We start from the raw sequence: 11,967 nt of genomic DNA, 5'->3' as shown, positions 1-11,967 counted from the left end.
AATGACCCTTTAGCAGTGGCGGGAAGTCTACTGTAAGTATATTTACTCAAGTACTGTACTTAAGTACATTTTTGAGGTATATTTACTTTCTTCGAGCATTTTCATTTTGTGCTATTTCATACTTTGACTTCACTACATTTTAGAGGCAAATATTGTACTCACAAGCTACCCGGCAGTAATTCAAATTATAAGCATATAAGCTAGTTACAGCTAGCTCCTCCTTTACCAGCTACACCATTAAAGCTATATACTGCAGCCTAGCATGATAGTCCAAATCGATCTACTCCCTGCACCACTATGCTCTACTACAATCTGCTTACACCCTGCTCAGCTCTTCAGATATTTGTCATTGTGAAATCACAGTAAAAGAAAATGCAACAAAAATGCTGATCAAGCAGAAATAACTGAAAATCTCCAAGTGGTTAGAGAGGTCAGTCCTTCTCAAAACCTTTTAGAAGCTAATATCTCTGCACTGCTGCCAGTGCTGTTCAATGAGTCTGGGTCACAGGAGGCTTCAACAGCACCTCTCCACATTAAGACAAGTTTTGGAGCAGATTTCTACAACAAAAATATTTGAAAACATTACATACTGTAGTTTTAAATGTGATGTACACAATAATGCATCAGCATTTATGTTCCAATAATATACATTAATGTAAAATGCGCCATTCTGCATAATGAGTGTTTTGATGCCAGTACCTCTGTACTTAAGTAACACTTTGAATGCAGATCTTTTACCTGTAACAGAATATTTTTACACTGTTGACTTGCTACTGTTAATAAGGGATGCGGGTTCTTTTTCCACCACTGCCCTTTATTAGAACCTGAAATAGTAACTTCCCCATTTAAATTTTAACCACTGGTAAACTATCTTTATCACATCACCTCACATTACCCCGTCCTGCTATCGCTTCCTTTTCAGTCCCTTTGAACCCAAACATTGATACAGAAGGGATCCACTCACTGGGAGTGTGATCTGTGCACACTGCTGAGAAAAAGGGTCAGCATACACCTAAGAGCATGTCTCTCATTAGATATCCGACCTTGTGTTTGGTCAAAGTCCAACAGAAATAGGACCCACCAGTCCTACCTGTTCTGTCCAAACATGTGGGATATTATTAGACCTCATAGTAGACTTTGACACACACAAATACAGACACACTGTTTACTTACACATCACACATTTTGGATGTTTAGATATTTAAATTTACACATTTAAAAATTTAAGAAAATAACATAACGTAGTTCTGAAAAGCGTTTGCTTTAAAATTCAGGTGATGTGTTTGCGTTGGTTTGTTTTGGTAATTCATGATGTATTGCTGCTGTCATAAAGGAAACCATTTTTAAGGCTAATAGGTAAGGTCTGAAAGAGATTCAGTAAACTGTGATTATGTGTTTGTCCCAATATTAGTTCTCATTGTTTAACTTCAGTCAATGTGTAGAGTTCCAGCATGCTGCTGCAGGCATTTTTCCTTATCACAATGCCTGGACATCACCTGACTCAGCTTTTGGACAAGTTTGCTTCTGTGTTAGTAAATGTGCTGTATATATACCTTTAGTTCATGTTGCACTACTTGTCCCTCCCTTCATCTGCTAGGTCGAGCACAAAAACACGCATGTTCAGTGTTTTTGTCAGATGTGCAAATGCAGTGCAAGTTAGTTTCATGCACAAATGAAGATGTAGTCTGGCACACATGGTAGGTCTATAATACAAACACTGTATTCCTATATATTTTATCTTGGGCACAACAGAGAGAAAAGGGAAGACACTGAGACAGCTAAAACAAATATAGACAGACAGAAGCATTTTGCTTTCAATAACAGTATAATTTATTTACTGCAGCTTTATCTTGTGAGTCTTGAAACTGTCAGCAGGGGTGCACCTAAATACAAGGGCAAGGCAGTAATTTGGTTTCTCTTATTTTCTGATGCATTCTTGTTCTTCTGAGAAGGACCCATGTTGCCTTTCTCCCAAGTGTCCAATAGGTGCTTCTGAATAAAAGCACATTTTTTGATGATTTTGTCCATCAACTAGTGATCATATTGTGACTGTTGTACTTCAACTAAAGTGGACAGTTTTTCAAAACTCTGTCATTATAAAGTAAAACAGTTACTGTAGTTATATTTTTAAAATATATCAGGTAGCATAGTTCTAAAATTAAAATGATGTACATACAGTATGCCATCATTGTTTATCTGACACCAGTCCTTCAGTGTCCATCCTATATCTGTGTATCATCAGACCTGTCTCATGCAGGACATGACGTTATTGATTTTGACATTACAAATGTGAAAAGTGGAAGCACATGGTTACAAAATGGCGTGGATTTGTTCAACTCCACTATTGAATCACCAAGGGACTATTCTGATTGCTGTCAGCTGATTTTGAAGCAGCTTTCAGGGGGAAAAGAATTCAACTGCTTCCTCCCTGCCATGAGTGCACTTACAACATAAAGCCTGAATGCTGGTGTGGCACGACAGCTGGACTGGATGTCTTGGATTTTACCTGGCAAAACAAGGTACTTCACTACATAGATGCCAAAATCCAGTCTTGTCATTGTTATATTGTTATGCAGTATTCACAATTGAGATATTAAAAAGGTACAGATGTGTGACAAATTAAAGCACAAACCAACATATGGTGTCTCAGTATGATGCTGTGCCACCACATGCCATCAGAATAGCTTCAGTGCACCTTGGTCTTGTTTCTCCAAGTCTATGTATTTTATTGGAGAAATAAACACCATTCTTCCAACAGATACTCCCTCATTTGGTGTTTTCACGATGGTGGTGAAGATGCTGTCTGTCACCTTGCTCTAACATCTCCCATAGGTGTTCAACTGGGTTGAGATCTGGTGACTCTGAAGGCCATAGTATATGCTTCACATTCATTTTCCTACTCATTAAGCCATTCAGTGACACATCATGATCTTTGGATGGGGGCACTGTCATCCTGGAAAAGACCATTCATTTATTCAGGGGTTTCCTTTAATTTGTCACCCATCTGTAGTTTAGTATGAGCAGTAAAGGAAAATCTGTGATTGCTGATTGTTGTTGGCAAATAGCTACTATCTGCCTTGTTACTAAGGCACAATGCAGGAAGATTACAACCTTTTTTTACAGCTTGTGCCTAAACTTGATATTGATTGAATCAACGTTGAACATGTGAACGGGGCATGAGCAGGGCGGCTACATCGTGACGTCATATTTACTGACCAATCGCAGCGTCTGTTTTCCTGGCTACAGTACAGCAAGAAGCTGTGCCTCTTTCCGTCTGGCTGCACGAGTACAAGATTAGAAAATCGAGACAAACCCGTTGACTTCAACTGATATTATTCTGCTAGCACATCGCCTCGTCTGCTCACCAGTGGTTTAGTCGGAGGTAAGAAGCTAGCTGGTCCAAAGAGGGACCTGAGGAAGCGGAGAGAGATAGAGGGGGCTTGTCGGCCGCCTACAGTGTGAACCTTCAGAGACTCGCCCCGCCGCTGCTTCATCACAGACGTCTTTTGTCCGTCGACGTGCTCATCCTCACGGGAGCAGAAAACGACGGCGAAGGACGGGACTCGAGCCCGTGTTTGACCCGCTGCCGCAGCCCCCTGTGCGCTGCTTGGCAGAGCATGTTAAATAATGAGCCAAAGGGACACACTGGTTCATTTGTTCGCTGGAGGGTAAGTCGGACTACGCATTTAATTTAGATACCGGGTTTGCTTTTGACATTTCAAACCACCTCATTGAGATGTGAACCGTGTTCTGGCTTATCAAGCTAGCATTAGTTAAGCAGGGCCATTTTCTATGCAGTACATGCATGTGTTAACGTTACAACCCCGGTAGTCACGCCAATGTCAAAAAACGAAACTTCCTCTCACCACTTCAAAATATGTCCATTTGTTCTAGAAGAAAAAATAAAACACAAATGTGGAATACAGGGCGCTCCTGAGCTTAAATGTGACCGTGAGGATTTTTGTCCTTTTATTACTGTGTATATTGACTTCAGCTAGGCTGTCAGTGTTTTACACTTAACCTTTATATTTAAAGTAATAGAGGAATACATTTCCCGGCTCGCTGCTGATTTACCTCGATAACGTTGACTTGACAAAGTTCAGCTGGGGCCACACCAGCACTGCTCATTTCCTATAACATTACAGATGTGACATTTTAAAACCCGGAGAGATTAGTTGGATCACTTCAGTGCCGATTATAGGTCTACGTTTGTGGTTATTTTTAATGCAGGCTATTGTTTTATATCAGAGTAAAATGGACTTGTTCTACTTGTTCTGATGATTTTAAGAAAACTGCTAGATGAGGTCACAAAACGGGGACAGTGAAGTGGGACTGCTGTAGGTTAAACTCGCAGCTCAGGCCTAACAACCTGAGCGGTATCGATCCAGTACATATGTCTGTTTTTAATCCATTGGCTGCAGCTTCTCAGCGACTGTTACCGATTCTCTCGTCTCTGCACCAATCCATTGACATTCAAACAAAGGTCACCACCATACCGCATCTGTTCCGTTATCTCCCTTGTCGGGTATTTAAACTAGGACAACAACTCAAAATGCTTTGCTAGACTGAATAAGTAAAATGTGGTTTACGTTCCCCAAACTTGAACTGGAGGCCTCAGTACGGTGCTTCCTCTCCAGCTCACTGAGCTAAGCAGCAGCAGCAGCAGCTAGCAGAGCCCAGAAAGTAGGCCAAGGGTCACAACAACCTCCGAGCATGAATGTGGGTTGGTCTTTTGAAACATAAATATAGCCAATGCTATGCTAGAAAGACTGTAGCAAGACGAATTTACCACCAACAGCGAGAGTGTCAGCATAAACTCTATATCTACAACTATATACAGAGCATGTGTATGAGTTTTCACCAAGACAGACAGCAAGTACTTTCCAGCTTTGTGGCGGTTTGATTGCAAAGGTTTGCCTATAGAAATCCTGTTGTGGAAAGCAGAGGGGATAATCTACTGTGTTTTGAGATGACCTCTAGTATCAGTGGGCTTATGTAAAAAAAAAAAAAAAAAAAATAGTGTAGTAGTTTATACCACATTAATGAAATGCTGTAGATGATTCAGGGATGTTTGACTGAGATCTCTGGATTATGTGTTTAGACCATGTGGGTGCAATTAGAATTTGATAAGCTTCAGTTTGTTTATATGCTGGCATCAGGGAAGTTGAGGTCAATGTCCAAGCAATGTGATCATGAGTTTTTTCTCTTAATTTGTTTGTCTATATAGTGTATGTGAGTTCAGTGAGCAGGATAGACAATCAAATTTTCACGACACCTCATTCTCCACTTTTCAGATGGCGAAAGTCAGCATAGTGGTTACAGTTACCCTAAGCCATATGAACGGCATCATTAAACCACTCAAACACTCAAAGTATCGTGCATATTTCAGTGCCAGGTCATGGTGTGTGGCTGTGAGCTAAAAGGATTAACCCATTGTGTAACAAGAGACTGTAGAGCTCAGCATTTCAGGGTGGTCTAAAGGAAAACTAGCAGAGGAAATAGGTACAATATAAATGGGACTGACCCAGATGTAATAATAATTTTAAGATACTCAGACACTTTCCCTGATGATTTAAATGGGGGGGGGGGATAACCTAGAAGATTAAAACACAATACATAGCCTGTATAGGATATATGCTATTTTTGTAGTTCTTTGCATACTGCTATTTTGATTCATCCATTCTCTGTTGTGTCCACTACAATGCATTATGCGTTCCACCTTTCTGTCCCTTCTGCCATCCTCTTTGTTTCTGTACTAATTCTCCACCCCTTCCCTGTTGCCTTCCTAGATGTGGAGGTACAGTGGGTGCTATTTTGACTTGTCCTCTGGAGGTTGTGAAAACCAGACTGCAGTCCTCATCCATCACTCTCTACATCTCTGAAGTCCAACTCAGCACCGTCAACGGAGGCAGTGTGGCCCGTGTTGCTCCACCAGGGCCTCTGCACTGTCTCAGGTAAGGAGAATGTTGCTAAATGTAAATTATAGGCATAATTTGGATGACTGTCAGGGTTTAAAAAGAAGCATTACCAAATATTGTCTTATTTAACTGTAGGATTTTAATGTTACCCTGATTTTAAGCACATATCAAGATGTGACTCTGACAAACGCAACAGCTCGGCAGTATAAATGTTATCAGTCAGTGAAGTTATGTAAACACTGTCTGGGATTTTGGAATATTGTGATAAAGCTGGTGTGTTGTCAGTTCACTGATATATCCTAACGCACTTGACAGTTTTGTCTGTATGAAATGAATAGTGAATATTATACTATGATATCCAAACAACTGGTGATTATTGTTCATAATATTTATATGTATACTATGGGCTAAAGGTACAGTCAGCCTGTTTGTATAATAGGCATATATGACACAAAGCAGCCTGAATTCATTCAGCATTATTGCAAGATGCAAATATGTAGCATAATTTGAGGCAAATATCTGATTGATTTGAAAATGTGTCAGAAAGACAAAAGCAGAAGGAAGAGGGTCTGGAAGAAACAAATGAAATTCCTGACAGGTTTTGTAATTAGTCTGTCAGAGCTATGACACAACACATACTGTGTTTGTAGTTACAGCAAATGTCCATATGATATGGTGGTTTTCCATTGGTTGATAAAAGACACATATATGCTGTGTTTCCACTAACTGGAATCTAATGAATGGTACACCCTGTACTTCCCTTGACCATTACCAAGCACAGCGCCTGGGGTTGACGTGGACTGTCTTGCTTTGTTTTCCCACCATATTTTCTCTCTGTTGGTCTCTGGAGGAGGGAGGGTCTGCTCCCCTCTCTCTCTCACACACACACACACAGAGTCAGCTGTGTGTTTACCCATGGTGCTTTTAATGCTAATGCTTGAGGTGGGATGCATTTGACATTTAACCAATCACCAGTGACTGCTCTCTGCACATTGCCACCCCCCACCCCCCAGTCCTGGTACTTGATTTCAGTACTACCTTCCAGAGCGTATGACCTTTTGAGTTTCCTTTTTAAAGTATGTTAGGAATTCTATTATTGAGCTCGCCATGTAAATAAAGTTTGACTTAACTTGCAGTGAATCCACAATAATAATAGAATAAGCTTGTTAGTATGTCCTGTCACTCCAGTCTTCCTGTGTTTTCACATTTTATGTTACTCCATAAGAATAAGTGTGTAGAGGAGAGTTATTCACTTGAACCTGACACATTAAATCCTCCAGGAGATGGGAGGTTACATCATCGTAATGTAACGCCATCAAAATGGCTAAAAGCTCTGGTAATGGATTTAGCCTGTTGTCATACACTACCGTTCACTATCCTGGTAAAGGTCCAACTTATTTTGGTAATTTCCTTTTTGCAAATAATGCTCAGTGCATTGTAGTGTAGAATATTTCTGTCCGGACCCGACAAGCTTATAATATACTGTACAATGCCTGAATCTGACCCAAGTCTGACGCAGTTGAGTTTGTATGGTGTTTTTCTCCTTATCATCAAGCAAAGCGGACATTTGAGTGCTCCAGCCAGCTATCCTAAAGTTTGACCTAACTGAGCTGGACCCGAACATAATTTCTAAATTTCTGTCACAGCCCAGCACAAATTCTTGGGTACTGACGGATCTTGTCAGGCTCAGTCCTGGTATCCACACACTAGCGTGTAGATGCACAGTCTTTTCCAACACTGCCTTGTACAGCTTTGTTGTTGTAAGTAATCAACAGAGGTTGGGACACCTGTAGGAGCGATTTGCATAAATTAATTCCACTACTGCAGAAAGGATGCAGATTAACCTATGACTTGATCCATGTTTTACATGAAATTACCATACATTTTTAATATTTTGACTTTTTTTTGTTTTGTTTTTACCACTGGCAGTTTACTTCTTAGCTTGGTAAGGTTATTCACTGAACTTGAACTGCTTAAATATCAAAATAAAAAGTGGAAAAACTGAGGTGACCCCAAACCTTTGAATAGTAGAGTATGTACTTGTATGTGGATTTTTTTTTGTTTGTTTGTTTTTTTGCCCAATCAATTTTGGGCCACATGATGAACTGGTGTGAAGCCAGTCAACATGCAAACATGCAGCTTCAAGTTTAGTGACCTACTTGTTCAGTCATTAGAGAACAGAGTGTACAATGAAGACATTTGAGTGCAATCGATACAAAGTCTGGTCCTAGGTGTATTCATTTTAAGCTCTGTGGTTGTTTTTGGTACTTTCTCTAAAGAGCTATAGGGAAACCAATGTAGAAAACACAATAAGTTATTTCTCTTTCTCTGCAGTGTGATGTGTCCTCTTCTAATTAGAAATAGTGGAAAATTACTAGATAAATGGGAAGTGAGAGCGCAGGGGAATCTGACACTGGTTAGATGTTCTCTGGCATACTCATGTTCTATGGCAACCTATTTATTAATTTAATGTGATTCTAGCATGAAATTCAGATTTTCCTGGATATATAGGCACACTGTGAATCTTGAAGTGCACATTTATCACCAAAGCTGATAACAAAACATTTTCTTACATTTGTTTGTCTAAAAGCTGTTTGTTTGGGCCTGTTTTCTGTGGCAGCTTGCCTGCATCAGCAAAGATACCGATTCACTTTGTCTGTGCTCACTCTACCTTCATCTAAGGTGGTATCTTCCAGCTTCTGACTGACTAAACACACCTGACCCAGATAATGAGCAGTGGGTACGCCAGAGATAATTGGAAAATGAGCAGTGGCCCTTGAGGACTGGAATTGGCCACCCATGGTCTAGAGATTGCAGTAAATCTGGGTATTGTTTTGGGCTCAACATCGGTCATGTGGCGACATAAACCAGCTTCTTGTCCTTGAGATAGACCGTCATTAGCAGACACAGTACACCACTGTAACACAAAACGGGCTGAGGAGGTGTATGGTGAGGAAAGGAAAAACCACATAGGAGACAAAGTGGGCCCTCATGCAGTGAGGTGCAGGCCTTGTTGCATTTCACAGCATGTCTGCTAATGATTTGAGTTCCAAGGTTTGCATGTTATGAAAGTTTTTAGGGAACTAACTCTGCATTCTTGCGGGCGCCTAGTAAAAATCGTTGGCAAAGTTGGCCTAACCTCACTGGGCAGACACTGCCCTCAAACCCACATGCTGAACAAAATATAACTGCATAGCTGCTTCAAGAAAGATCTGGGCTATGTCTTGTTTTTATTATTATAGGATAGCTCAATTCTAGTCAGAATTCAATTTTACCCAAACAACCAGTTTCTTTCTTCCAAGTGTACTTGTGGGTTTACTTTGTATCACAGTTTATGTAAAAACCGTGAGGTGAAATTATAAGCCATGCTCATTCTGAAGGAGGTAACTGGGTTACACTGACAGATGAATAGCCTTTGAACTGAGGTAAAACAGAAAATAAAGATGAGCAATCATGACAACACCACCAGAGCAAGAGCGTTTCCTTTGTTTCGAGTCTTCCTGCATGTTGATTGGAGCCTGTGTATAATGGAAAGCTGTACTGAGTGTATGCTGTGAGGCTGGATCAAAGTTTCTGACCCTGGAATTAATTTCAAACTGTCCCAGGATCATGTCCATTAAGTCTGCAAGAGCAGCGAACATGTAAATTCAGGCTTTGACAACAAAACACATGACGTGCAGAGTCAATCTCTCTACTCAGTCCTACAGCCAATCATACAATTATTTGCCCAGTGGTATCTATTAATATAAAGTATTTTACATGGATGTTAAATGCACTATACCAATAAAACATGAAGTAAAATGTTTTCTGTCTTTTCTAGGTTAATTCTAGAAAGAGAGGGTCCACGTTCGCTCTTCAGAGGACTGGGACCCAACCTTGTAGGTGTGGCACCTTCCAGGTATGTACATATCTATCTACAGTACTCTGGGTGTGTTACATGTCTTCTCCTGCTTGCTTTAGCCTTTTTGGCCAGGGTGGCTTAAACAATGACAGATGTCTATACCGCTTATTCTGGTCATGGGGGTGCTGGAGCCAAGCTGAGCTGACATGGGGAGAGAGGCGGGATACACTCTGGACAGGTTGCCAGGCTATCACAGGGCTGACGCTTAGAGACGGACAACCACACACACCCACACTCCTGGGGGCAATTTAGAGTAGTCAGTCAACCTAAGCTGCATGCCTTTGGACTGCGGGAGGAAGCTGGAGTACCCGGAGAGAACCTACGCAGGCACAAGGAGAACATGCAGACTCTGCGCAGAAAAACCCCAGGGCAGCTGGGGCTTGAACCTGGAATCTGTGAGGCAACAGCGCTGACCACTGTGCCACCGTGCAAGTCACAAACAAATAGATGAATGAGGTTTAAATCACAGAATTGCAAAGGGGGTCTGCTTCAAATCCCTGTGGAAATGAGCAGGTTTCCTTTTTCTTAGCTTAGCTGCTTCAGGTTGTATAACAGCCTGGAGTCAGCCGAACAAAATCTGAATGAAACGGCTGCAACAACAAGCATCAGCCAGCTGTGATCTTCTTGTCACATGACTACTGTTGTGTATGATCACAATGGAGTTCCTGTACTTAGATGGTTTGTCTAATCCCCTGATCTGTCTAGTTCTTCATAGATAGTGCAGCATCACATGGCTATTGTCATCCTCTTCCCGTTGGCTTGCTGTGGTCTCTGTCTCTCTGAGTCATCCTCTCCACGGCCATGTCATGCTGTCTCTCCTCTCTCTCTCTCTCTCCTGCCGTATTTGTCATTTGTTGCCTCTATTAATTCAGAAGCATTCTTTCCTCTGGGTCCCTTATTGGGAACACGAACTGCTGTTTTATGTAGTACTTGAACCCTAATGTTTTCCTGTATTCCCTTTTTTAAAATTCTTTTTGCTGTCAAATTTAGATCAAATACTGTACTTTACTGTCCCACTATTTCACTGGAGTTGTATTGCACTTATATACAGCATATTTGTTACAATATAAAAAATGGAAGCCACCATTTTTCTGTGGTTCCACTGCTACATCATATACAACTGTTCCTGGTGCATTTTATCCAGACACTGGCGCTCAGACAGACATACAAATTTGTCCATGTTTTGACGGCAAAAAAAAAAAAAAACTAAATGAAAATCAGTATAACTGAATAAAATGTATTTTGATTCTGGAGTCGTTCAGCCAGACTCATCAATTCATTCTTCAGATGCAGTAAAATCTGCAACTGATGTGATTCTCCTAGGAACACATAAAAAAACAGACAATGGTGAAATTAGTATGAGGTATTGATCAACATTTTGCCATCAGTTTATTGTAAAAGCAGAGGAAGATTCTGCTTTTGAAGATGTATGGCAAAATAAGGTGCAGCATTTTCACTTCATTAGTCTATTTTAAGTAAAGGCTAGGTTTAAGATGCAGTATATTTAAATTAAGTAACAAATTTATTATTTTATTTTATTTCTCTCTGGGTTGCCTGGCTAGAAAGTTATTCTCTCCTATTATAATTAGGAAACAGGGCTTTGGCTCTGCAAACCAAAAAAATCAAAAAATCTCCTGATTCTAATGAGAGCGTGGTCCAGTGGGCATGCTGCTCGCTTTCCTTAATACCAGCAGCGTCACTTGTTATATTTGAGAGCTGCACATAAACATTTAGCCCCAGTCACACATTTTATCTGCAGAACAGCATCTATATTGTACACGAGGGCACATGTAGTTATACAGTTTGACAGTTTTTAATTCACAAGCTTTTTTTTTTAAACAGTGTCATTAAATACCTGAATGCACATGAAGAAGCTAATGAGGAGAAGCATTCTTTTCTTCATTACTAGTTAGAAGTATTAAATTTTTTTTTGGTCATCTTAACCAGTGCCTTTATTTCCTACTGTCTTCAGTATTATTAAGTTCTGTTGCTTTTTGCCACAGGGCAATCTATTTTGCGGCTTATTCAACAGCCAAGGAGAAGCTGAATGGCGTGCTGGAGCCAGACTCGACCCAGGTGCACATGGTGTCGTCTGGGATGGCAGGTAATGATGGCTCCTTTCCCCGCCCCCCCTCCCTTCTGTGTGGG

The 11,967-nt window shown here is 40.7% G+C and overlaps 1 protein-coding gene across 1 annotated transcript in view; it reads left to right on the top strand.

Annotated features, from left to right (window-relative positions):
- The first annotated feature begins 3,226 nt into the window (after positions 1–3,226).
- The window catches only part of slc25a36a (solute carrier family 25 member 36a), an 18,971-nt gene continuing 10,230 nt past the window's right edge, over positions 3,227–11,967 (top strand). The window contains exons 1-4 of the mRNA XM_020616065.1: positions 3,227–3,668; positions 5,790–5,954; positions 9,739–9,816; positions 11,823–11,923. Coding sequence (XP_020471721.1) covers positions 3,628–3,668; positions 5,790–5,954; positions 9,739–9,816; positions 11,823–11,923 — 385 coding nt within the window. The 5' untranslated portion in view covers positions 3,227–3,627. The remainder of the gene's footprint in view (positions 3,669–5,789; positions 5,955–9,738; positions 9,817–11,822; positions 11,924–11,967) is intronic.

The sequence above is a fragment of the Monopterus albus genome, unplaced genomic scaffold (assembly GCF_001952655.1).
Source record: "Monopterus albus unplaced genomic scaffold, M_albus_1.0 scaffold172.1, whole genome shotgun sequence".
Classification (NCBI taxonomy): Eukaryota; Metazoa; Chordata; class Actinopteri; order Synbranchiformes; family Synbranchidae; genus Monopterus; species Monopterus albus.
Note: the sequence above shows the minus strand (reverse complement) of the source record. Positions and strands in the feature narration are given on the sequence as shown.